Raw genomic sequence first — 27,377 nt, 5'->3', positions numbered from 1 at the left:
GCGCTTCAGGCAGCATTGTACACAGTGCTTCCTTGGTTGTTCAGAGAGCACAGCCTTCAGGTGGCCAGTTCTGGAGAGTTGAATTGGGTTCACTGGCCCATTTGCTCTTACTAATCTGGCTTTTAGTTTTTGGTCTTTTTTCTGTGAATGAAAGGGAATAGAAGCTAACCCCAGGGTCTTGTTGTAACCAAAATTAACTCCCTTTTTTTTTTTTTTGTAATGAAGTTTTTATTTTTTCTAACCTGTTTTTCCTGTGATGCCCTAGCCCCTGTTCTGGGACAAGTATCAAAGGGGTAGCCCTGTTAGTCTGGATCTGTAAAAGCAGCAAAGAGTCCTGTGGCACCTTATAGACTAACAGACATATAGGAGCATGAGCTTTCGTGGGTGAATACCCACTTCTTCGGATGCATGTTCTGAGACAGAAGAACTGGATACATGTCCGGCTATAAATGCTTCCCCCGATCAACATTGTGTACAGAACAATCAGTACAATACTAGGATGGCGCCAAATCAAGCTTTGCTCACCTAATCCTTGGTGTCTATGGGACAGCTCACCTGTAATGACCCCCCTATGAATGTACTGCAAACAAAAACTGGGAAACCCGTCATCAATTTATGCTCCTGAAGAGGATTTGAATTGGAAACATTGAGAAATTCAATACACTAAAAAGCCACCTTTATTTCATTTACGACAGTCATGGTGCATTGAGCAAACTCTTCTTCCATTTGTTAATTGACAGGTCTAAACGTTAATCAGTTGATTTGGTTCCTGTAAAGTAGCCAGATATTGTTTGCCTAAGGATATTCTGAATACTTCTTTTGAGGCAGGCACCATCTTATTGTTCTGTGTTTGTGCAGTGCCTAGCACAATGGGGTCTTAGTCAATGGCTCAGGCTCCTAGGAATGACTGTGATATAAATAATACCATCATTTTAATTATTTAAAATGTCCCTATATACTACCTTTGCACTTACTGTAGTATCTATGTATTGTATTTTAGTGGTAGCATATATTTTTTCTAGTGCTATAATTTTTCTTTCTTTATAATCCTGTATTTTACCTACACTTTGGGAGTCTTTCCACTAACTTTAATGGAGTTTTAATCGAGCATTTTAGGAACAGTTTAGTAGCAATGTCTGCTGATGATGCAGTATCAAAAGAGGATTCTTCTCTCCACAGCATTGGGGTTAATTAATTACCTTTCTGCTTTTCTTTTAGTGAGTTACTAAAATTCAAGGAAGTTGTTATTGACAAAGTTATGTAACTTTTACTTGTCATTGCATTGAAGATAGCAGTCTTTAAATCCAGCAGAGGCTAGCAAGTGGGACTGAAAGAATAGTACCTTCTTTTTGTTTTGCAACAACTTTTAATACTTTATTTACATTTGATGTTGCATAAGATGCAGCAAGTTTTGACCCCGTCTAAGTTTTAATTCTTCATTTTTCGTTGCTTAACTCAGTTTATGTAATAACAAAGGTTCAAATTCTCCCACCCTGCGTCGTACCTTACTCCAAGAGCAAGGCCCAGTGAAATCAGGAGGACTGTTTGCTGAGCAAGGAACTCAGCTTGAGTCCAATCTGGCCCTTTTAAGTTTTTGCCTAAATTACTCAGTATTCTTTTGGCAAGAGGTAGCTGAACTGTCTTATATACATGAGCCATCTCTCAGTGATCTTGATAATATTGTGAGGGGTTTGAATGGCAGGAGGAAAACATTTTCATATATATCTCTTCATTTGAGAATATCAAGGTGTTTACAGGAATCATTAAGGTCTGGATCATCCTTTGGTCTGCATGCAGGGAATAAGAGGGAATAAAAAGCCACTTCTACCCTTGCGATCCCCCTCTCCCCGTCCGCTTATGCCAGCCAGTCGGCATGGAAATGGTGCAATAACTTGCTTTTCATATAAGCCAGCAACAAATTATTACCCCTCTGCAAGAAGGGGAGAGCAGGGACAGAACTGTGGATGTATTTGTTGGAAAGTTGCTGATACGATTTTAAAAGTAGCTACTGTAGACTTTTTAGACTTTTTCAGTTAAAGGGTACGTGTGTGTTTGAGAGTAAGAAAGAGTTGCTTTTACATTGTCTGCATTAGTATATCAGGCAAATATAAAAAGATACTTCCTGGCATACCACTGTGTATTAAGAACTGTATTATTTCTTTCCCAGAGTATTTCTTATATATGTGCTCCTTTTTACTGATAGTTTACCCCAAATGTTATTGTCCTTTAAAGGAACACCTTCCTTTCTCCTCCTTTCACTTAAACTTTAGTTGTTATATCAATTTCTTGATGTTTTAGTTCATGTTACAATATCTCTCATCCCTCCCCACCCCCTTTTCTTTTTTGGTCCCACAGTTCTTGGATGCTCTGATTGCAGGATATCACTGTCCAACCCCACGGGAATCTTCACCTCTCCCTGCTTTCCCAGTGATTACCCTAACAGCCAAGCATGCAAGTGGACCCTCCGAGCTCCTCCTGGATTCATCATTCAGATAACATTTATTGAGTTTGACATTGAAGAAGCTCCGAACTGCATTTACGATTCATTAACTCTAGATACTGGAGAGAAGAATCAGGTTAAGTTTTGCGGCGTCACTGCCAAAGGATTATCATTTAACTCCACTGGAAATGAAATGATCGTAACTTTTGCAAGTGACTTTAGTATCCAAAAGAGAGGTTTCAATGCCAGCTATACCCGAGGTATGTAAGCATAAAGAATTTCTTTCCTCTTTTATCTAGTATGTCCTAAACCAAGCAGACTCACTGTATGTGGTAAGGTGAATCTTTGAAGTGAGAATCTGGAGATCTCACAGACTAAATTCTGCCATCAACTACTCCCGTACAACTCCACTGACTTCAGTAGTGTTACACGAGTAACTCATGGCAAAATTTAGCCCTGACAGGCTATAAAAATGCAGTTTGGTAGAAAATGTTGCACTGATTTCTTTAATATTCATATGAAAGAGAACCATTCCAAAATAACTAGGTTATAAAATTATATATGCAATAGAATGGATGACATTAAGGGGGAAAAATCTCCTTTCAAATGTATATGGCAGATCTCAACTCTTACATTCTGCCCTTCTTACTTACACAGGACTCTCATATTCAAATCATTCTTATGATCATCAACATGATAAGTCGTCAAAGTCATGATTTCCCCCAGAGGGAAGGGGTAATGTGAAAATCCTGTTACACCCTTTGTAATGTAATGGGTTTTTTCATTGGCACCCCTGTGGTAATCTTAGATAAATAACAGAATTGACTACCCAGCTTTGGCATTAGTTAGATTTTTACAAATTAATACAAATGCAGAACATGGAGGTATCTTTAAACACTAGACAATTTGTTTCCTAGAAGTGAGGTTTTAAAAGGTATGCACTTTAGTATACAATAAGTACACAGGCCAATATACATGTGGGTAGGGAAGGAAATATAAGGGAGTAAATTAGTTTAAGGATGGATTTGGGTTGTATAATGGCAGGCATTCACCCATGGAGCACTCCCTGGTGGTCTAGGCTGGAGCTACAGTTACTTATCTGCCTCAGTTTCCCCTCGTCAGCATTCCCTCGTCATCCACAGAGAGTTGGATGAGCATATGGGTGCTGGTTTTCTTTGTTTCCAGTTGCAACATTGTATGAAGACAGCTAACTGGGCCAGATGCTCAGCTGGTGTGAACCAAAGTAGCTCAACTGATTTTAATAGAATTACGTCAATTTATACCAGTTGAGGATCTGGCTCATTAAATGCCTTCCTAGTATTACTTGCCCATGTAAAGAATCACTGTAGTTGTTAAAGGAATGCTATTCAGTCACCAATGAGAGAGGAGGTGGGTCCACTAGGCAGTCTCTCTAGAAAAGTGTAGTTCACACTTCGTAAAAGTTTGGGACCCTGTAGCTCATTCAGTTTAGTACATAGACAGGGCACTACTGTTATATCCAGGTATAAAGCATGGTTTTGGTGCAGCATAGTTATAAATTTGTTATGCTGGAGGATGTTAATAACTGCCACCTCAGTAAAGTTGATGGGTGAACTAGGCACCCTTTCTTCAGTCTAAATAGAAGAAGCAATTAAAAGCCCCTTTATGTTATAAAAGCTAGAAAAAATAGGGAGTCACCACCCTAGGACATAAACCATATAGCAAAGCCAATCAGAACTTAAGGCCACGTCTACACTACATACTTACTGTGGTATAACGACGTCACTCAGGGTATGAAAAATCCACACCGCTGAGTGATGTAGTTATACCAACCTTAGCCCCCGTGTAGACAGTGCTATGTAGGTGAGAGAGCTTCTCCCGCCCACATAGCTACTGCCTCTCACAGAGGTGGAGTTATTAAGCCAGCGGGAGAGCTCTCTGCCCTCACTTAGAGTGTACATGTACATTTGTGTTGTAGACCCACCCTAAGCTATGTGGGCTGAAGGGTTTCCCTGGTACAGACTATAAAACGTAGAGGCTAGGAGGATGATTCATTGCAGTCAGTGTGTTAGAGGCAGAAAGGCAGGAAAAGGCATCAGAAAGTGAGATAAGCAGTGGGCACAGGACTCATTGGAAAGGCAGACTTGGATTTCTGAGCAAGGAATTGCTGTTTGCTGTTTGTTCCTGCTGTATTCAGGGAAACAGGACTTTGTGTATATTCTTGCACTGAAAAAATACTTGATTCTATCATCAATTTCTTCTCTAACAGAGAATTTCTTCTCCTAATGGCCTCAATATTGATTAACTGCTTGGGCCAAAAGGAACAACAATATTTGTTTTCTCCTTCATATGGTGATCAGCTCCTTAAGTACTGACAGCTGAAATTCATCAGAATGATGAATTGCTTAATATTTGGTAACTGGGACAGAAATCTGCTGGTAACATTGACTCCAATGTTCTGCTCACTCTACATATCCAGAACACATATTGATATCAGTTTTGCTCTTTCTTGGGAGATGTGGGATTCTGATGTTCAACCACTGCTGCCGCCCAGCACCGTGGAGTCATATTACAAGGCAGATCAGAATTGTTCAGTGACATAACAAATTTACTGAATGTGTTAACATTGCTTATTCTCTTCTTATACCTTTTCAACACAGCCAGTGCCCCTCAATATTCTTGATCTTCCCAAACACACAATGAATAGTATTTGTATAAATAACCTTCGCCCTCTTTCCCAGCTCTGAGTTCTTATACCATTCTTTGTAATGTGGTATGTCACCTTACTTATAATGTAAATACAATTACATTACAACTAAGCTATGACAATGCCCTTGTTCTGTAAGGGGAAGCTTAACCAAGTTTCTATCTCTAAAATATGACTACTTGCTATTGTCCTCGAGGAGAGGACAAAATCCTTGAAGTGACTATGGTAACTGGGTAGCAGGCCCTTTGAAGGGATCAGAGGCCCAGCCTACCTGTGACAGGCTGCACAATGGGGGAGATGAGTCGCTCCAGACCATAGGGGGCTGTAGGAAGCGGCACGGGTCGAGGGATGTGCTGGCCGCCACTTCCCGCAGCCCCCATTGTCCTGAAATGGGGAACTGCAGCCAGTGGGAGCTGCGGACGCGGCAGGTAAACAGACCGGCCCAACCCGCCAAGGGACTTACCCTGGTGGGCTGGGTGCCAAAGGTTGCCGAGTCCTGGACTAGGACATAAATATTTGTGAACTCTAGCTTGCAGCATTTAAACAGACTGCTCTTGAGAAAAATTGAACAGAATCCTCATACCCAACAAAAATCCATTAGTTGAGTTTGGCAATAAAAAGCCTTTGATTTGCCAAGGAATGTAGCTGAGGCACTCTCTGCTACAGTGTTACAAAGATGTGGCATGGGCTTCAGTTGTGTAATGCACTCATGAAAAACAAGTCAATAAAAATCATGAAAACAAATGAAATGTTTTCAAATTACTGCTGTAGTGTGTTGCCTAATGCATTCTTACAAGTTACCAGATGAATGCAAAGTAATTGTAAAAATGACTTCTTGCATGCCATGAATTTTGAATGCAGCCTTAGAGGTTAATAGTTTAATATACTTAATTCAACTTCAGGAGTTATTAGTTATCTGTAATGCAGCACTAAAATGATCTTTGGTTGAATGTATTGCTAAGCTAAATGCACCATAATGTGCAATACTGGGCCAGTTCAATGATAAAAGCATTCTTCTAAACATTTGGCTTATTGAATATTACTTGGATCTTTGTCTTTAAACCAATTTGTATCTCCCTTTGAAATTTATTTATATATGGAATTTTGCATGTGTGTGTACTAGTTGCTGTTTCTCTGAGGAATCAGAAAGTCATCATCCCCCAAACTCCAGATGTGGACCCTGTGTCTGTGGCAAAAACAGTCCCAGTGCCAATGCTTAGCCAGTTCACACTCTGCTTTGAAGCAACCAAAGCCAGCAATGATACCAGTGACTGGAAGGCTTTCTCCTACAGTGATCCTTTTTCAACAGAACTCCTCAGTTTTGGAAAGACCACAAAAGGCCACTTCCTATCAATCTCAGGCTCAGAGTGCATACTAGACAGTGTCCTCGTGACAAATTCAAATGGAGATTTTTTCACAGAAACTTTTGAACAATTGTGCATAGTATGGGATGGCTTCTCTGGCAATATAGGTGTAAATGGCAAGAGCATCTATCACACGGTTCTCTGCTCAGGTACCTTTGGCCAGATTATCCCTGGCAATGGAAAATTGGTGTTGGGCTCTGACAGCAATGAAATAAGCTCTTTAAATGGGGACATATACAACTTTCGTCTTTGGAACTTCACCATGAGTTCCCAAAAGCTGTCCAACCTCAGCTGTGATGTGAAAGGAAACATTGTGGACTGGGAAAATGACTTCTGGAATATCCCAACTTCAGCATTGAAAGCAGAAAACAACTTAAGTTGTGGTGAGTATATTTGGCAGAATCACTTTTGTTAATTTTTTCCCCCATGGCATTGTTCTTGAAGTATCATATGACAGCAAGAAACTGTATGTTTAGAGTTACAGACAGCAGCACTTCCCAAAAGGCAACCTCACTTGTCCTAGCCTTTCCAGCTCCATTCCACAAAAAAATAATTTTGTCCCGGGTGTGTCTGTTCCTTTAGTTTAATCAAAGCTCTCATCCAGCCTGACTTCAAAAGACAACTAATGAGGTTAAACTATGAGGGGTTCATATATATTATTCAGGACAGAAGCAATAAATAGCCAAAAGTAATTAGAGAAATAAATAAAAGTTCTCCAATCTTTCCTTTCCATAAACTCATTAGTTTAAATGTGATTTTAAGACAAGTTAGTTAATATACTTGAATGTGGAGATGTGGAGCAGGATAAAATATGTGTCTGTTTAAAAGGGGAATAGGTAGAAATAATACTGTCTATATAATGCTATAGGCATGCAGAGCACTTTACAGAAACATATAAAGACCAGAGTCCCTGACCTGAAGAGGTTACAATCTAAGACCCTTATCCTGCAAGCACTTAAGAATGTGCTTAACTTTAAGCCCTTGAAACACCAGTAGGACTACTCAAGTGCTTAAAGCTAGGCAGGCTATATTCTTTCCTGTGCCAGAGTTCTGTTCAGTGCAGGCATGGATGGGGACCATTAGAAAGCTGGTTGGGCCACCCTGATTCTCCTGCTTTGTAGCTAAGATTACTCAGGCCCAATTCACAAGTCTTAAGTCTACGCATTGCTGTGGCTTCTAAGGACATTGCAGCAATAAAAGATTATCAAGATGTTGCAGAGGTACTATTCTTTTCATAGTTGTTGTGATTTTAATGATCCAAGAATTGTCCTAGATCTCCAGGAAAGAAAGTGCTCCAAGTTTCTACCAAGGCAGGAAGTATAGCTATCCACTCAATATGTCACCTCCTTCATTCCCTCATGCAACTCTGAAAATGTCATCATAGAGTAAAGGTATAAGAATGCACCTGGAAATATTATCTTCCATGGATTTTTTACTCTGAGCATACCTGGAAACTTTGAGAGGCGATACAATAGTTTTTCCTCTGGGATCTTCCCAAAACCAATCCCCCCAAAATACTGAATCACTGCTTGAAATAATTTCCATTTCAAACTTCTTTTTAAACTCCTTGTTTGTTATTAGAATTCTTCTCACAGGAAATGAGAGAGAATCATGAGTGGGAAAGGATCCAGTAGACTTCAGTCCGTCCACGGTGATCTTTGGAGAAAAATATTAATTGAACTGACAATCTGGCACATTAGCCTGCACTTCTGGTCTCTGACCCTCTGGTCAGTAGGAAGGAGCAGTGTGTGCTTTGTGCATTTGCTGTACATCTATTGTGCTGTCTGTGAAGAGTGCCATAAAAAGCATCTGGGCACAAAATAAAACAAACCCCAAAAAAAACAAAAACAAAAAACTCCCCAGAAACCTGAAGAGAATGAAAGGAGAATAAATAAAGGCAAAAGGAATTAAGAGGAGAGGGAACATTTCAGATTAAAATTGCTGGTTCTTCCCCTTCCCTTTGCACATCATAAGACAAATATTACCTCATGGTCCTGCCTTTTTTCACCCTCCAATCCCCCACTGCACAGTTTCTCCTCTACCCAGTTGCTTGCTGCTCCCCCCCCTTCTTAGTCCCTTGATCTTCTCAACCTCCCTCCCCCATTCCCCACGAGGGTGACCAGACAGCAAATGTGAAAAATCGGGATGGGGGTGGGGGTTAATAGTAGCCTATATAAGAAAAAGGCCCAAAAATCGGGACTGTCCCTATAAAATCGGGACATCTGGTCACCCTATTCCCCACCCCTAGCTGGGTTCCCTCTGCTCCCGGCTGGGACAGGAGCTGCAACCTGATGCAGAGCCTGCTACCTGCCTGCCAACGAGATGCAAATAGGAGCGGCCCCGGCTGAGCAGGCGCTGGTGTGTGTTGATGACCTGGCACCTGCCTTCTTTCCCCACCTGCAGTAACCGGACTTTTGGTGTCTGGTCAGTACATCTGACTGGACACTTCCAGGTCCCCTTTATAACCAGACTTTCTGGTCAAAAACCAGACAACTGGCAACCCTAGTGTGGATAGATGTATACGTTGTACATGACTGTGATCTGCTTCTGAACTCCAGTTCTGCAGAGAGGGAGACCATCCCCTGCAAGACACACATGACACCGATTGGCTTTCCACAAAAACAATTATACTCCTACAAGGACAGTATTCTTCTCCTAGTGCCTTCTCACATTCAGCTTTCCTGGTTCCTTACCATCTTAATGGTTTTGAATTATGTAAATTCCTTACCAAAAGCACCCATCTACATCTCTGGATAACCTCAGCATAAACCAAAGGAGCTGTACATTTTGTGTTTTCTATCTAAATTTGCTTGGGCAATGGACCTTGTCTTTGTTTATTGTAAAGAACTATGCAAGCCTACGTCACTAAATAAATATTAGGGCTGTCGATTAATCGTGGTTAACTCACGCAATTAACTCAAAACAATTAGTCCTGTTTAAAAAAATTAATCATTGTTTAATACATTTCAATTGGTATTCTATTGTTTAATATTTTTGGATGTTTTTCTACATTTTCAAATATGTTGATTTCTATTATAACAGAGAATACAAAGTGTACACTGCTCACTTTATATTATTATTTTTATTACAAATATTTGCACTGTAAAAATGATAAACAAAAGAAATAGTATTTTTCAATTCACCTCATACAAGTACTATAGTATAATCTCTTTATCATGAAAGTGTAACTTACAAATGTAGATTTTTTTTGTTACATAACTGCACTCAAAAACAAAACAATGTAAAACTTTAGAGCCTACAAGTCCTACTTCTTGTTCAGCCAATTGCAGAGACAAACAAGTTTGTTTACATTTACAGGAGATACTGCTGTCTCCTTTTTATTTACGTCACCTGAAAGTGAGAACAGGTGTTTGCCTGGCACTTTTGTAGCCAGCGTTGCAAGGTATTTACATGCCAGATATGCTAAACGTTTATATGCCCCTTCATGCTTCGGCCATCATTCCAGAGGACATGCTTCCATTCTGATGATGCTCGTTAAAAAAATGTGTTAATTAAATTTGTGACTGAACTCCTTGGGGGAGAATTGTATGTCTCCTGTTCTGTTTTACCCACATTCTGCCATATATTTCATGTTATAGCTGTCTTGGATGATGACCCAGCACATGTTCATTTTAAGAACACTTTCACAGCAGATTTGACAAAATGCAAAGAAGGTACCAATGTGAGATTTCTAAAAATAGCTACAGCACTCGACCCAAGGTTTAAGAATCTGAAGTGCCATCCAAAATCTGAGAGGGACGAGGTGTGGAGCATGCTTTCAGAATTCTTAAAAGAGCAACACTCAGATGAGGAAACAACAGAACCCGAACCACCAAAAAAGAAAATCAACCTTCTGCTGGTGGCATCTGGCTCAGATGATGAAAATGAACATGTGTCGGTCCGCTCTGCTTTCTGCTTTGAGCAGAACCCATCATCAGCATGGACGCATGTCTCTGGAATGGTGGTTGAAGGGACATGTGAATCTTTAGCGCATTTGGCATGTAAATATCTTGCGACGCCAGCTACAACAGTGCCATGTGAAGGCCTGTTCTCACTTTCAGGTGACATTGAAACAGGCAGCATTATCTCCTGCAAATTGTAACCAAACTTGTTTGTCTTAGCTTTTGGCTGAACAAGAAGTAGGACTGAGTGGACCTGTAGGCTCTAAAGTTTTACATTGTTTTATTTTTGAATGCAGTTATTTTTTGTACATAATTCTACATTTGTAAGTTCAACTTTCATGATAAAGAGATTGCACTACAGTACTTGTATTAGGTACATTGAAAAATAGTATTTCTTTTGTTTTTTACAGTGCAAATATTTGTAACCAAAAATAAATATAAAGTGAGCACTGTACACTGTGTATTCTGTGTTGTAATTGAAATCAATATATTTGAAAATGTCGAAAACATCCAAAATATGTAAATAAATGTTATTCTATTATTGTTTAACAGCACGATTAATCGAGATTAATTTTTTTAATCGCTTGACAGCCCTAATAAATATTAATGCTCCCCTTATTTCATGTTTTAAAAACGAAGTGTAGTCACTGAAATATATCAATGGCAGGTTCCTTTTCTCCCATCTGTAAAATTATTGTAAAAAATAAACATGAATACTCATCAGACTAGCAAGGTAGTGGGCCCCAGGTTTTATACATTAATACTCTGTTTTACATATGTATTAGTTTTGATATTTAAAATATTACAATAGTGCCCAAGGGCCATAATCAGGACCAGGACCCCATTGTACTGTGCTAGGCACTGTACAAACACGTACGAAGATACAAGCTCTGTCCCCAAAAAGTTTTATTAGCTAAGATATTACTTGGGAAATCAGTAGTAGTGTATGTGCAGTGGAAAGAGCCACCTTACCCACCTACACCACACTCTAGTAAGAGTGCAAAAAGGCCAAGCACTCCAAGGGAAGTATGACTCCTTAGATAATTGTACCTCTCCTGTCCCAAAGCCCAAGAGAAATCTCCAGCGCCCTTTTCAGCCTTCTCCCAGGCGTGCTAAATTATTACAATACTACTGGCTTACCCAACTATAACATTTCCTCAGGGAAAGTACTGTGAGAAATACCTAGGGTGACCAGATGTCCCGATTTTATAGGGGCAGTCCCGATAGTTGAGTTTTTTTTTCTTATATATGCTCCTATTACCCCCCACCCTCTGTCCTGATTTTTCACACTTGCTGTCTGGTCACCCTAGAAATACCACCTCAAAAACTCGGCTAGAAACCCCAGAGGATGCACCTGTAAGATTTTTCTCTTCTCGTCATCTTTTTGAGTAATAAAGAACTCTTTGTCAAACCAACCTTTGAAGTAAGAGTTGATGAGTCAGGCTATCATCAACCAACAAAGAACTAGCAACATTAGAGAGATTACTTTATCTTACTGATAAGGATTCATTTAATTGCAAAGCAAGGGTTTGTTTAGAAAAGAGAGATTCATCCTGCCCTGTTCATGCTTTGGTAAGGAGCTGAAAGAAACTAATTAACAAAGCAGTCTGAACACTTACTAGTGAATGCAGCATATTTGCATGCGAATGTCACTTGCATTATTGAACTCCGCAAAGGGCTCTATTTTCATTTGCAGTTAACAGACTTTTCAGACAGCATTTGCTAATGGAATTACTGAACATATGAGCAGCAACAAATTGCTGCAGATAGCTTTCTTTTGAGAACTGTGCCTTTTACCGGTTTAATATTCCATTCAGAATTTGATTCATGTTCATGTTCTTACCACTGTATAGTGGTGCTGGGCTTTTCTGGGTTTTTAAGACAGCACACTAATGCTACTCGTCATTTAGATGGGCCTGTATTTCATTTCACTATAAAATCATCAGCTGCATTTGATACCAATAGTACATGTCCTTATCCTATACCCACATTAATACAAAAATTAATTGGTTCAGTCATACCTGGCCATCCCTTTTAAGTCCAAAAAGTGAATTAAGCAAGATGTGTAAAGGGTTGATATGCTTAGGCGATATTGATGAAAATATAGCAGCAGCTCAAAGTATGTTGACATTCAGATCCTCATATCTTCTTTTACTGAGCACTGAGAGATGACATGGTCTGGCCAAAACCAGGCTTGATTAACACAAAAAAGGGTGTGGTTAGCATCATGCCCAGGCATATTCATCTTTAAAAAAATACTAAAGTGAGGTCTATTGTCAAGTGGAAGTTACAGTGACCTTCAGGTAGCTACTTAGCCACTCTACTCTGATAAAGACCCAATAGGGGATCAGCTTTCAGGGTGTTAACCTATTAACATTAGCAAATATATTTGTAAAAATGCTTCACATAGGATGTCACGTGGCTTGCAAAGGATGCTCAGTGGAGTTTAGTTTCTTATATAAAATATGTAACTCATCCCACCATCCCATAAGTTTCAAGTTATTTCATGGAAAAACACTTCATCATACTTTTAAGCCTGGCCTTGTATTCTCTCAGGTCTCCAGCCTGCAATATCCCACTCTGCTGCATGACCTCTGGGTTCACTGCTGCTGAGTGATGAGCACCTGGCTCCATCCTAGCTCATTCTCAGCACACCAATAACCACACCACATGCCTAGCAGGAACAGAATAGGAATAATATTTTCAAAAATATCTAGGTGGTTTAGGTGTCTAAATCCCATTTTCAGCAATTATGTAGGATCCTAATTCTCATGGTACTTAGGCTCTTAAGTCACTTAGGCAATTTTAAAAGTTTTACCCTCACTCCTACTTTTTCTGTTTTTAACTTTTTCTGTTTTTTTTTTTAATGAGCCCGACACTGCTCCTATTAAAGTGAACCACAAAACTCCCAGTGACTTCTGTGAATTCAGCAGGGTTGCTAGGTGTCTGGTTTTCAACCAGAACGCCCAGTCGAAAAGGGACCCTGGAGGCTCTGGTCAACACCGCTGACCGGACCATTAAAAGTCTGGTCAGTGGCGCAGCGGGGTTAAGGCAGGCTCCCTGCCTGCCATGGCTCCGCACAGCTCCTGGAAGCAGCAGTATGTCCTCCCTCCGGATCCTAGGTGTAGGGGCAGCCAGGGGGTTCCGCAAGCCACCCCTGCCCCAAGCTCCAGCTTTGCAGCTCCCATTGGCCAGGAATGGTGGCCAATGGGAGCTGCGGGAGCCGCGCCTACATACAGGTAGCACGCAGAGCTGCCCGGCCACGCTTCCACATAGGAGCCATAGGGGGGACATCCACTGCTTCTGGGAGCTGCTTGAGGTAAGCGCCATCCAGAGCCTGCACCTCTGACCCCCTCTCATGCCCCAACCCTCTGCCCAGCCCTGATCCCCCTCCCGCACTCTGAACCCCTCAATCCCATCCTGGAGTACCCTCCTGCACCCCAAACCCCTCATCCCCAGCCCCACGCCAGAGCCCACACCCCCAGCTGGAGCCCTCACCCCCCACAGCAGCCAACGCCCTGCCCCAGCCCTGATCTCCCTCCTGCCCTCCAAACCCCTCAGTCCCATCCTGGAGCATCCTCCTACACCCCAAACCCTTCAGCCCCACTAAGATTCTGCACCCCCAGCTGGAGCCCTCACCCCCCCAATCCCCTGCCCCAGCCTGGAGCCCCTCCCACACTATTAAGTCCTCATTTCTGGCCCCACCCCAGAACCTGCACCCCCAGCCCAGAGCCCATACCCTCTCCCACACCTCAACACCCTGCCTCAGCCCAGAGCCTCCTCCCATACTCTGAACCCCTCAGCTCCACCCCCCAATCTGGATCCCTCTCCTGCACCCCAAACCCCTCATCCCTGGCTCCACACCAGAGCCCTCACCCCCAGCCACCCCCTCCTGCACCCCAGTCCCCTGAGCCAGCCCAGTGAAAATGAGCAAGTGGCTGAGGGTGGGAAGAGCGACAGATGGAAGGGGATGGAGTGAGAGGGGGCGGGGCCTCAGAGAAGAGGCAGGGAAGGGGAAGGGCCTCGGAGGAGGGGTGGGCCAAGGGTGTTCGGATTTGTGTGAGTAGAGAGTTGGCAACCTTAGAATGCAGCTCCAGCCCCAAACTTATTGGACCAGATCTTCTGTTATGGCTGTGCTAATTTACACTGGCTGTTAACAATCCAAAGAGGCCAAAAACTGCAGCCAGGGGATGTGGCATAGAAGTGTCCCAGCCATGCCTTCTTCCTCTGGACACACCCTCTTTCCCCATCTAACATAGCTGCAGGCAAAGGTAGTGGTAGCAGAACCTCTCTGTAGCTGTGCGCTACTAAAGGAACCCTCTTGCACTCAGGTGATTCTCCCAGGAAGATATGCTGGTTCTAAGGGCAGACCAAGCCAGCCATATAGCACAAAACATCTGTACTTCACCTAGACATCTGGCCCATTCACATTTTACACATACTGGGTTTTTTAATATTGTTTATCTAAGTATTTAGTATTTATTTAGTATTATTTCTGCACATGTGCATTATCAAGTATGCCATGCTATTTGGTCCCATTATTTTCAACATAATGTGTAAAAGTAGTATGTGCAGCTGAAGCATAGGGATATTCAAAATATAATGAATGCAGCTACCCCATTACTTGCTCAGTTGGTCACTGTTATATATGTAGTTGGGTTTCCATGCCACCAAAATATGTGCATGTTGATATGATTCAGTAAACACACATTTTGATATCTTTATCTGTTTATTATACATGCATACCAGAACATTAATCATGCCCACGCCCTGCACACAGGAACTGTTTAAATCACAGCTTATCTGCTTGGTATCTCCCTAGAGGAATTTCTCTGACTAGTACACTAGTAGACTACATTGCCTCAACTGAGTTCAGAACTCACTTGAAGATGCCATGTTGTTATCCATTAATTCTGCATAGGCACTACAGCCACACTAACTAGTACATTTTTAAACAGTTGGGTGGAATTTTGCCACACACTACTCAATGATTTCCAGGGGAGCTGTGTAGCTAAATCTAACAGAAATCTTGGAAAACATGAAGATGGGAGGTATTGTTAGATATGACCCAAACTTGCAAGCCAGCAGAACTTTCCTGGAGTTGTCAGCAACATAGGGAAATGTTCATACATGAGTCTTCTGAGCAAAATAGCATATCAGGTTTCCCACTGAGATAAACCAGAAAAAGATCTGCGAGTGCATGACCTAATGTATTTTGAGATATGACAGTGTTATGTATCATATACCAATCATTTTTAATGATTTGTCTTTCCTAATTTTAAAGGCTCATACCTAATTCTCCCACCTATAACTGAACCAACTAGTTGTGAAAATCTTGGAAGCCTTTGCCAAGGTAAGAAGCCAAAGACACTTTTTGCATTTTTCAGCTTTACCAAATCTCCCTGTTTTCTTTTCTTTTAATTTCATTTTACTTTAACTTCTTAAGGCTGACCTCTAGAAAACTGAGCAAAGAAAGGAATTTCTTAGCTTCAACAAATGTGTGGGTGTACTATACATACAGTATGTAGAAAGAATGTGATCACACTCTTGATAATACAGTCAAGTCCAAAACCTAACAATCATATGCTAATGCAAAGACGAACTGGTTTCATGTCTTTCCCCATCTCTTTTCCTCCTGCAGTTAAAGGCTGTATTGTTAACGCTGGTAGAAAAATCTGTAAATCAGGCATAAACTGATGTAATTACAGGAGCTGATCATTATTTAGATGTTTTTAACAGGCGGCTGTGAGACTTAATTAATTGTTAGTCAGTATGGTTTGAGATCCTCAGGTGAAAGGTATTATACAAATACAAAGTGTAATTGTTATTATTCATATAATAAAACTACTTATTGTAATAGCTGATGATTTTCTGGCCTTCCCCCCATAGCCATACTACTGAATGATCATATAGGTATCAACATGTCTGTCAGTCACAACAAGAGTCATGATATCAGACCTCTTGAAGGGTCAGATCAGCTGAGTTACTCCTGAAGGAATTCTGCGCCACTGTGCATGTGCAAAATTCATAGCCCTCTGCAGAATTTCTTTGCTTCCCCTCAGAAAATGACAGGGAAGCAAAGGGAAGCGCGCAGGGAAGGGGTGGGACTGGGGGTGCCCAGGGGCATAGTTTGGGGAGACATTGCAAGATTAGCACTAGAGCTGGGTGAACACTGCAAAGTTCCACTTCCATGTGCCATGTGAATCAATCCTGCAGGGATTACTCATAGGGATTCACCCCCAATCAATTCCTGCAGCTCTGCCTGGTGGTTGGAATTCAGCACAACCCCCTGGCATGCATTTGGCAGGCCTACTTTCCCAATGCATTCATGAACCCAGAGCCTACTAGTTGGGTTAAACTTCTCTATAAAACTTTCATACAGCTCTATGCTAGTTGCAGCAGCAACACTTGCTCTAAAATAATTTCAAGTAATTTAACCCTTTTAAGGATAAGGGATAGAAGGCAGAGGCAGGAGGGAAAGAAAAGTAAATAAAGAGGAAGGACTTAAGATTCTTGGAACTCTTTCTGTGGTAAAGAGTAAAAATAAAACATATTGAGCTTAACAACAGAGGGTAAAATTAACTCCTGGTGGGGAGCCAGGGTAATGACTATAGCAGGCTATAATGGAGTTTTAGCCACTTCAGGCTGCTGGAGCATATACTTGCAGTGTTTCAAACTAGATCTAAACTGATGTCCAGATTACAAAGTCCACAATTAAGGTGAAATGCCAGTTGGGTCCAGAAGTTAGTTTTAAATAGCATCTTTTGGACTTAAGGCACCCGAAGTACTTTGCAATAATGAGTTAAATACTGGTCCTGGAACTACTGCTTAGGTAAATGTGGCAGCCATCATGAACTCAGTAATAGCTCTCACACAGTCATGGTTATTAAAACCAGTTTTATTGAGATGAGATTATGATAACCAGGACATCAGGATAGTCTTTTTAGAAGAATACCCAGAGATCTAAGATTTGCACCAGACAAACAGTCGGTACTGCAATATTATCACATCCAAGGATGGTGTTTCTTAATGTGCTGTCCTACTCTGAGACCGGATTCTGTTAAAATGGCACATTTCTGTATTTATTGTTTCAATGGTGTCAGATCAAATCTGCTCACCTTATAACTGAAAAGAGAGAGAGAGAGTGTGTATGTGTTTGTGTTTCTGACTGCCAAACCTGCAAACTTTCTTTGGACTCTTAGGGTCAGTGTGGGTTCTTGCCCTTTTTTTTTTTTTTTTTTTTGCATCATCACTAGTTATGAAATCGCCAAATTATGCCATCAATTATACGTGTTTGGAATTTAGTAAACAATTCTATTGGTTTAAAGAAATAAGATCCATATGCCTCTCTTAGCTGTGTTATGCTCTTAGCTGCTCTGTAGTGCTAAAAGGAGTAAAAAGCCTTAAAAACTTATTTCTCAGCAGATGTGATTCTGAAATCTCAGGAGGAAGAGATCTGATTTATAAGAATGTGACATTTCTGTGTAGTCACTTTTCAGAGTAAAACCACCCTCTGTTACAGCTTCCCAGACTACCCTTGAGCCCATGGTTTTTTGTCTGAGAGGCTAGAATGTTACAAACTAAGCTAAACTAAGCTGCCACTATAACATTAATTTTATTACTTTAATGGACAAAGCCTATGCTTTCACTTTAGCGGGTACCTAAGTACCTAAGGCATCTGCATACAGGCTGCTGAAATTTTGTTCATTTTGTGATTCCTCTTTGTTCAGTTTTTCCTTCCTACTAATCTCCTTTTATCAGGAAGCCATTATTTAAACACTTTACCAAGAGGATGATACACATCGTGTCCTCCTATGCTACCAATTTCGTGAACCGGCTAGTAGTGGATGCTGAAGAAAGTTATGGTGGTGGCTGTCCCTAAACCAAGGACATTGTCTTTCCAACAGATAAGGGGAAATAGATCAAACCAAATTTGTTTCAGATCACAACTCACCCTTAGAACTGCATGGAACAGCACTGTATCCAAGCTACCAAGATGATGAAGAAAATTGTGTGTACATTTTCTCAGTCCCTGATCATTCTGGCAAGATGTTCGTCAATTTGCAAGTAGAACATTGTTCCTTCTCACAATGTGACACAACAAACTAGGCCTGATTTTCAGCAATGTTGAGCACCTGCAGCTCTCACTATCTTCATCTAGAGCTTTGAAGTCTCAGCACCTCTGAAAATCAAGCTGCCTATGCTTACTAGGACTCTAGAATGCAAAGAAACGTTTAGCTTTTTCTGTCAAAGTTGGTTAAACTTCCACTTCTCTTTCAGATTCTCCTACTTCTTTCACTGTAAGTACTGTCCATCTCCCATGAAGTATCTGGAATTTAGCCCAGAAATGGAGTCACAAAGAGAAAGCTTTTAACTTATACTTAATGTTTGTTAACCTTTATGCATTTCAAGTGATCTAAGTTTGATAGGAAGTATTATAAACTAATGTGATACACTGAACATTATCGACAGCTCCTGTTCCCTCCCACATAAGCCTGGTCATCTGTTTATAATTATTACTGATTACTATCCTTTGGATAGGTTGCCACTATTTAGATGTCAAGCATTTTTTTAATGAACTCACTTCCACAGTGTCATAAAAGCAATTGTTGAAGAAAAAGAACGGATGCTGTTTTTTTATGGGTTAAAGACCTTAGATTTTTATAGCAACATTTGGTAATAGGGATGGATGCCTTTTTCTTTTTTACCACTTTTGTTGATTTGGCTAATGAGGTCCTCTTTGTCATAATTATATAAATGGTTGAACACATTCGATCTACTGAATTATAAACCTGTGTGTTCAAATTCTTTAAGTTGTTTCTCTGTTTTGCTTAATAAAATATTAATAGAATACAAGTAACAAAGGTGAAACAAATTTATTCTCTCTCACCAAAAAATCATACAAGAAGCTTGTAACAAAAACAACATAGCATGCAACTAGGAAAAAAAACAAACCCTGCTGAAAATACACTTTCATAAGCTTTGGAGCTTGGTTGTTGGCCAAAATTGTATCAGAAAAGAACATGGCAGGTTGAGAGCTTATGGTGTATAAGTGTTCATATTGTAAAGAGAACTTTCCAGCAAAAAACTATCAATGTTGGGTTTGAGTTCCCTGAGAATTACTGAATAAAAAACATTTCTTTTCCAAACTGTTACTTAAAATGCAGTGATATGATTATTAATTGTTTTGCTGATGTTCTGTGTAAACACACAAACCTATTCTGTTCTGAAAGGAATTTTCTGGTCTATCTTCTCTGTACCAACTGAAAATGCATTTGAGCTAGTCCCTAAGGGATAAATTTTGCAGTGCTGTGTGAGGTGATTCCTCCTGATATCAGTAGGAATTGTACAGTACATGAAGCTTTGAAAATCAATTTATTGAGAATATTCCATGTATGATTTTAATTCTGTTCATTATACAGATCTTAGTGGAGCTAATTAGATCCTTACACTGGTGTTTTAATTTCACAGTTGTTCTTCATCTTCCTTCCCTGGGTAGAGACATCTATTTTTTTCACGAGCGAATGTTCGTAGTTTGTGTGTCTTTGAAGCCATGTTATTTATTTTCTGGCCTTTGCACAACTCTTCACTGAAGATCTTATCAAATGATTCCGAATTTGTGAGGACAGTACAGGACTGATCTTGCAACCCTTACTCCCACTGAAGTCCGCAGGAGTAAGGATTGCAGGACTGGAACCTACATCAGTTCATTCATATTCATCACTTTATACAGAAGTTTGGTGTGTGCATATTAACATGTATAGTAAATGGTTTCCTTCACTCTCTATATATGTTTTCATGCATTATTCCCATTGTGCCTGACCACATTAACATTCATGTTTCATGCAAATTCACCTTTCTCTCATCTTTGTTACCAGCTACTACTGTAAATCCTACTACTCCTCCATCACCCACTGTCACCACTAACATGCCCGATACTAATAGAACCGATAAGCCAAACGATGGTAAGAAATCCTGTGTTACATTTTTCCTTGTACTGTGTCTAAAGCAAATGTATTGTGTTATAAGGTTTATTTAAATATATTAAATGTCAAGTTTCACATATTGGGTTTGATTCTGCTTTTAATTACACTAGTGTAAATCAGGAGTTACTCCATGTCAATCATGTAAAACTGGTTTGGGAACAGAATCAGGCCCAATATTTGTTTAACATGCTTGCATATTTCTTGTATAAAAGCGAGCCATTTCTACATTATGTATCACTTGTTATTTATATTATTCATTCACTAATCTTCAAAGCACACAGGGCCAAGATAGATATTTTAAAAAGAGGATAAAAATAGACATGTCTTTGAGTCATTTTAACATAGCTGCTGTTTAGGTGCCACATAGCAGCGACGTTTTCAGCTGGGCCAGTGGAACTTTGGAATTATCTATTCCCCATTGGTAAGTTTGAGAAGCCAAGTAGAATCTGTCTGATGGAGCCAAACAACTTCCACTGACTCAATGGGAATCTTTCCATTGACTTCAAGGGGAGCGGGATCATGTTTTATTTAGGAAAATATTGACAACATTGAATATAGTAGTTTTCATTCAGGAAGATTAGGGAAACTTTAATGGTACCAGATGAATCAATTATAAGCCCACTGCTATTCACAGGAAAGTAGAGATTTCCTTTGAGATTTTGTCAAGTTCTGAGAGATCACTTTCCTCAGGAGATAGTGTAGCATGTCAGGGGAGCTACCAAAATACAAATTAAGTAAAAATAATAATAGTAATGAATTGAAAGAAACTATTTTAACACAGCTTTCATTGGTTTTCTACAAAATATCACAGGAGATCTCACAAAAATCCTTGTCTGCAGGGATTTCATTTTCAGTGGGCTCCACAGAATTAAATCAATGATTGTGCGTTCATTTCTGTTGGAGGATTTAAAACCTCTGATAGTTTTATACTATAGCTTCTTATGGCCTGCAAACATTACTGTAAAGTTCATCATAGAATTTAGTAGTTTGTACCTATATTTTTCTTCTTTGATATTTGACTGTACTCTAGAGGAAAAGAGCCAGACCCTGGAAAGCGTTGAGTCACTTATGTCAAAGGGTGTTTCATTTCTATTTATGGAGCCAATCCCTAGATGTTCAGACTGAACAGTTAACCCATTACAGTAAGGTTGAGATTTTCAAAGCCACATAGGGAAACTGGATGCCTAATTTCCATTAAAATCAATGGAAATTGGATGTCTAAATCTTGTGGTTGTCTATAAAATTCTCTTCATAAAGCAAAAAGACTAAAAGACAAGAGGCCAAATTCATACTTAAAGTAAGCAAATACAACTTCCACTGAGCTAACTGAGAGTTTCTGACATGAGGTGAATCATTTAGTTTGTATAAATAATTTTTCTTTCATCCATTAACTATATGGCTTGCTACATACAGACCTGCGGGAATTAAGAGTTCCTGCTACAGTTATCTTCAGAATGAAGAGAAATTCACCTGAATCCTCCCACTCACTACTACAAGGGCAGCAAGATTCTATGATAAAAGGGGTAAAAAATATAGGAATTATCTCAACCCCAATTATTTGGCCAGTGAGACAAAGGCCTCTCCAACCCAGTAAAAGTTCATCATCTAAGGAACAAAATCCAGAGAGAAAAAACGCACACAACTTGTTCTTCCTACCTACTTCTGGGGCCACATCAGCTGCTTCTGGGGAGACTGAAGTTGGTACCTTGGATCCTTTTACAGAGCACAATACTACAATAAATCAGTCAACCCATAATAGTGTTTTGAATCATTCTAGTGGCTTACTGAATGAGATTTATGATATAGCACAAATACCAACAACCCCCACGGTTACAGATCATTCCAAGAATGTAGGACTTTCTCTTCTGCAGGGTGAAAGTTTTAGTGCAGAACTAACATGGACTTTGACTAATGGACTGGATTATACTAATTCTGAGTCAGCATTCCTCACTCTGATGAGCAAAAGCACCCTTTATGAACACACAAAAGAACCCCTGCAGATTTTTTCTTCTAATAGTGGCGCATCCTTTTCCTCACATGAAAGTATATACAATGTCTTGGAATCTCTCAGCTGGTGGAACCATGCTGCATCATATCATCATGTTATTTCTGACATTCCAGAAGAAAACCATCATTCTCTGTCTAGCCTATCTGCTACTTCTACACAATATGAGTCATCTTTTCAAAAAAGTAGGCTGGACTTACTAGAATTTTCACCTGAAAATGTTTACCTTGTATCCACTAAGAAAATTATGGAAGATGATTCTAATAGGAATAGCATTTATAATGCAGAAGCAAATGATGAATTGCAGTCTACAAAATTTAAATACCTTAAGGAGCATCAATCAGTAAACCTTAAAAAGGTAACCTCCAAACAGACTCAACTTTCAAACCCATCTAGTTTCTTCCAAGATATAAAAGAAATATATAAAGACTCTATGCTTGATATCCAACCAACAGAAACTCTTCTAACACTGGAAGACAGCACAGAATTGCTAAGATTGTCAGCACTCTTGCTAGCAACAAGAAAGAGAAGTTCAGAATTTCAACACATTGTTACTGTTTCACCAATTTATCAAGAATCCTTGAGTCATGCATATTTGAAAAGTGACTTATTTATATTTAGACCTTTGACCAAATTGCCAGAAGAGGACGAGGAAGAAGCATCTTCTCCAGAAGATGAATTTGAACTCTTCAACACACTTATTTCTACCAGCAACTATATACCTCATTCTTTAAAACCCTCTGCAAATATGCAAAGGAAACCAAATGAGATCCCTGGAAATGAAAAATTAGAAAGTAGTTTAGATACAATTCATAATGACAACCTACATGAAGATTCTGTTTTTTCCACACCTGAGCCAGAAAACATGAACAGAATCAGTAACAGCTGGAAACCAGGCTATTTGGGTCTGCCAACACAGTATGTTAATATTGCTCCTTCTTTATCAGCAAATTTTTGGACTTTGTACTATAATTTCAAACAAGAGTCTCCAGAGTTTTCTGGGGAACCTTCAGAAAGCTGGTGGTTCTCATTTAATAAACCACTTGCTTCCACAACAGAGAAACAGCCATTTTTGAGTTCCCCTACTGGGGCTGATAATATCCTTATGCACACTACCATCATCAATACATCAAGTTATGGAACAGAAGAAATGAACTTTTCTAGCTATATGTCATCTTTGGATATGGAAAGTTTTAGTTCAATTGTTCTGATCTCTTCACTAAGGATTTCAGAAAATACAAAAAGGAAAATATCACAGTCAAAAATGACCACTTCTCCTAACATAAAAGTGTCTTCAAATTCTCATTTCCCTTCACTGGAAATGTCTTCATATCAGCCTTCCATGCAGTTACAGATGAGTACCTTTGATATTTCACATGCAACTTTCACAGACGAATTCAAAAGTGTTGCTAGTTTACACATACAGACTTGGGATCAAATTTCAAGTGCTGATCAAATTGGCATGACCTTCCAACATCATAGGCAGACATTTGCTTCAATTTTCTTCACTTACTTGGCAGCCCAGCCTTCGTGTACAGAGAATAACTATATTGCCTGTTTAACTGACAGATCATCAGAGAGTTCGGTAACCTATACAAAAGCTAATGGACTATCACAATCACAAAACATTTATATGGTCAGAGAAAGTAATCCAACAAGTGCTTTTGATAATGGAAAAAGTAATGTTCAGCCAGATGTAGACACTGATTTTGTAGGAACACACAGCTCACTGCATTCTAACTTCCTCACAATGACATTGTCTTTGGAAAAAACAGACAGTCTTAATTCAGAACAAAAAATCAGGGCCAGTGCACATCCTAACAGCTACTCAACATCATTGTTATTTTCTACACCCTCACTATCACAAAGTCTTCAAAATGATCTTGACCAAATTTCACCAAGCTTGGGTCAGCTATGGAATGTAGCAGAGTTAAATTTACTAACAAAGCTAGCAATTAAAAGCCACATAACTGTTCTAGAACAAAAATCTGTTAAAGATCCAGAAATCAATCTGACTCCTTCTCTTCAAATGGGAGTGCTCTACGATGTAAATATTGGGAGTACTACTTTACTGATGTCAAGTACTGACTCACTTCTTTCAGGAGAAGAATCAGAATGGGAGGTATACAACTATTCTAGCAGACAGACTGAAGGGTTTATTAACAAAGGAATGTCCTCTTTGAATTCCAGTAATATTCATGCCACTGATTCGCAACTACAGACAATGCCTCTTTCTTTTGAGGCATACACCGATTATGGAAAAATAACAAATATCTCTTTTATTTTGGAACCAACAACAATTTCAGTAGTGGCCAGTGCAATATCTCTGTCATCTCCATACAGTGGGACTTTTATTCATGCCACTGAGAGTATTTTAAACCATGCTGTAACAATAACCGGAGCAACTATTCATCATTCTGTCTTGCAGTCCCAAAGATCAGCTTCTCAAGTAATGTACCACCAGTCTTCTATTTCAGCATATGAAAATCCCGTGGCCAATGCATCTGCTGGAACAAGCCAAATCTTCACCCCTGACAGACCACTGAATCCACTTACCAGCTCCCCCAAATTAGTTTTGTTTTATTTATGTAACTCTTTCACTGAACTGAGCTGCCTGTGTGGACCTGAGGTCAACTACAGTATGTCAAGGCATTAAGCTAGATGTAGAGAAAATATCACCTCATCTGCTAGATATGCGCTTTGTAGAACTGGATGTAGAAATAGCTGGGTTTAATCCTTACATGTAGCTTCATGTAGATTGTAGAATAGCAACTTAATTACACTAGGAGGGAATTTGCACCATGTTCCAAAATAATCTTAGCACGTGCCATTAACATGTGGTTTCTAATAGCTATCTTCCCATTCTCTAACCAATAGAGCTCTAAGGAGACTGCTGGGACAATAAGTTGATTGCCATCTCTTTATTTATTATTCTGATGTTCATTATTTTTATTTTTAAATATTTTTGGATTTTTTTCAATTACAGTATTTACATTTTTGTGGCTTTGATTATTTTAAGAAGTCAAATCCAGGGTCCAGCTCAAATTTAACAATGAAAGTTTTGAAAAATGTGAGTAACATGGAGGGATAGGGGGAATCCAATCCTGGTATTTGTGCTCATCTTCTATATATTTGCAATTTTAATTATTTTTATTTATTTATTTTTTAATGTTAAACTGCTTCAGTCCACTTTTCATCAATTATTTTCCTGTAAAAATAATTTTCTCCAAGCAACATTTTTAAGGTGTGGGGGGGAGCAATTTTAAGTGGGGAAGCACTTTTGGATTCACCAGCTGTCCTGTAGTCTCCTGAGAGTGATTAGAAATGTAGAGTAGTTCTTTGCTAGTCTGACTGATACACGCTTTGGGTCATCATGTGGTGGTGACTGTGAAACTATTTAACACTAGTTAATAGATGCTGTGTTAGAAAAGTTTTTGATTTTGTACATTGAGATGATTTCACTCATATATATGACACTATATGACTATATAAGAGACTATACATATACTATGACACTTTGTATGTGTTTGTGTGTGTATATATATATATATATATATACACACACGTAAAATACATTATCTATAAATAATACATACCATGTATTTAATTATGTATATGCAGTATATACACCATGTATTTTATATGTATATACATGTTATAATGTTAAAATACATTAACTATATATAGTATATACTGCGTATTTTACAGTACAGTATATTTTCTCTTTCTGAGTCCAGAATTAAACATTCCACTTTCCTCCATGAAAAAATCACAGTAAAGATAACAATGGAAATGCCATTTTCAAGTAAATCAAATCATGAATTTTTATCTTTATTTATTTATTTTTTAACTAGGAAAACATACTTTAGTGTCCTTTAGGATTATGACCTTTTGCTGTGAGAGTTTACTTAAAACATTACTTGGCAATCAAGTTTCCTTTAAGGGCTTGATTCTGCACTGTTGAATTCAAAAGTAGTTTTCACACTGACCTTAGTGGCAGTAGGAGTGACCCATAACAAAGAGAAAAGCAAGCTCAGGAGTAGGGCGATGCAAAATATCTACAATGAAATTGGAAAATCTCAAGTCTCATTTAGAATCTATTCAACTGATTCTATTTTTTCAACAGCCTGTAACATGATCTTCTATTTTAACAAAATCTTCAGCATTTTTGAAGTTTTGACTTTGATTTTTGAACTTGAAATCTCAAAGGGTTCAGAAAAGCCTGAGTCTCTGAGCTCTTCCATTGCAAGCCAGGACCACAGCAAGACCTCTCCTCTGATGCTACTCCAGCCAATGGGCTGTAAGAGCGGCCACAGTCCCTCCGCACCCACTTAAGTCATAGGATCTATATAAATGGAGATCTGTGGACCATGCCCATGACTAATGTGGCATGCAGAGGCAGTGCTGATACCTTTTCCATAGTTCATAGAGAGTAGGTAACCTGTATGGCCACTCAGCTGGTGGAGTCCTCCACAGTCCACATGTGGAGCTTAATTGGTTTGGAGGTCCTTGTGCCACCTCTCCACATCCAGATGAATTTCACACAGAGAAACCCATTTCCCATGAAAGCTGGCAAAATTTAGCAGTGTTTTGAAGCACAATTCTTATTTTGTGAAAAGTCAAATTTTTGAGTTACAAAATGGCCTGGAACAAAACTTATTTTATTTATTATTTATGTATGTGTGAAATTTTGTAACAGAAAAAAAGAGCAGTTTACCATCCTCATGAGCTTAGGGAGAATTTATCTAAAGTTAATTACTGTTACTTCAAAATAGTCTTGTTCATGTTCTAAAGTTTCACTGTCATCTAAAATGTGAATCTTTAAAAAATAGCAAGATGAAGTTCTAGATTTATTGTATCTCAAGGCTTTCCAGATTAAGTTTGTTCATTTTACAGTTAAAATATGGTTTGTCTTTCTAACTGCCAGCTGTGCAAACTTAACCTGGAATTTGAGAACAAAGATTCTTCATGCAGTATTGTGTCCAAGAAACACC

The 27,377-nt window shown here is 39.3% G+C and overlaps 1 protein-coding gene across 8 annotated transcripts in view; it reads left to right on the top strand.

Moving 5' to 3' along the window:
* ADGRG6 (adhesion G protein-coupled receptor G6) overlaps nt 1-27,377 on the top strand; it is a 194,464-nt gene that overhangs the window by 105,908 nt on the left and 61,179 nt on the right. For all 8 annotated transcript variants that reach the window (XM_054022316.1, XM_054022315.1, XM_054022312.1 and 5 more), the window contains 4 exons: nt 2,356-2,700; nt 6,250-6,873; nt 15,677-15,745; nt 20,271-20,357. In XM_054022316.1, coding sequence (XP_053878291.1) covers nt 2,356-2,700; nt 6,250-6,873; nt 15,677-15,745; nt 20,271-20,357 — 1,125 coding nt within the window. The remainder of the gene's footprint in view (nt 1-2,355; nt 2,701-6,249; nt 6,874-15,676; nt 15,746-20,270; nt 20,358-27,377) is intronic.

This window comes from Malaclemys terrapin, chromosome 3 (assembly GCF_027887155.1).
Source record: "Malaclemys terrapin pileata isolate rMalTer1 chromosome 3, rMalTer1.hap1, whole genome shotgun sequence".
Classification (NCBI taxonomy): Eukaryota; Metazoa; Chordata; order Testudines; family Emydidae; genus Malaclemys; species Malaclemys terrapin.
The sequence above is the reverse complement of the archived record's forward strand: the minus strand, read 5'-3'. Positions and strand labels throughout refer to the sequence as shown.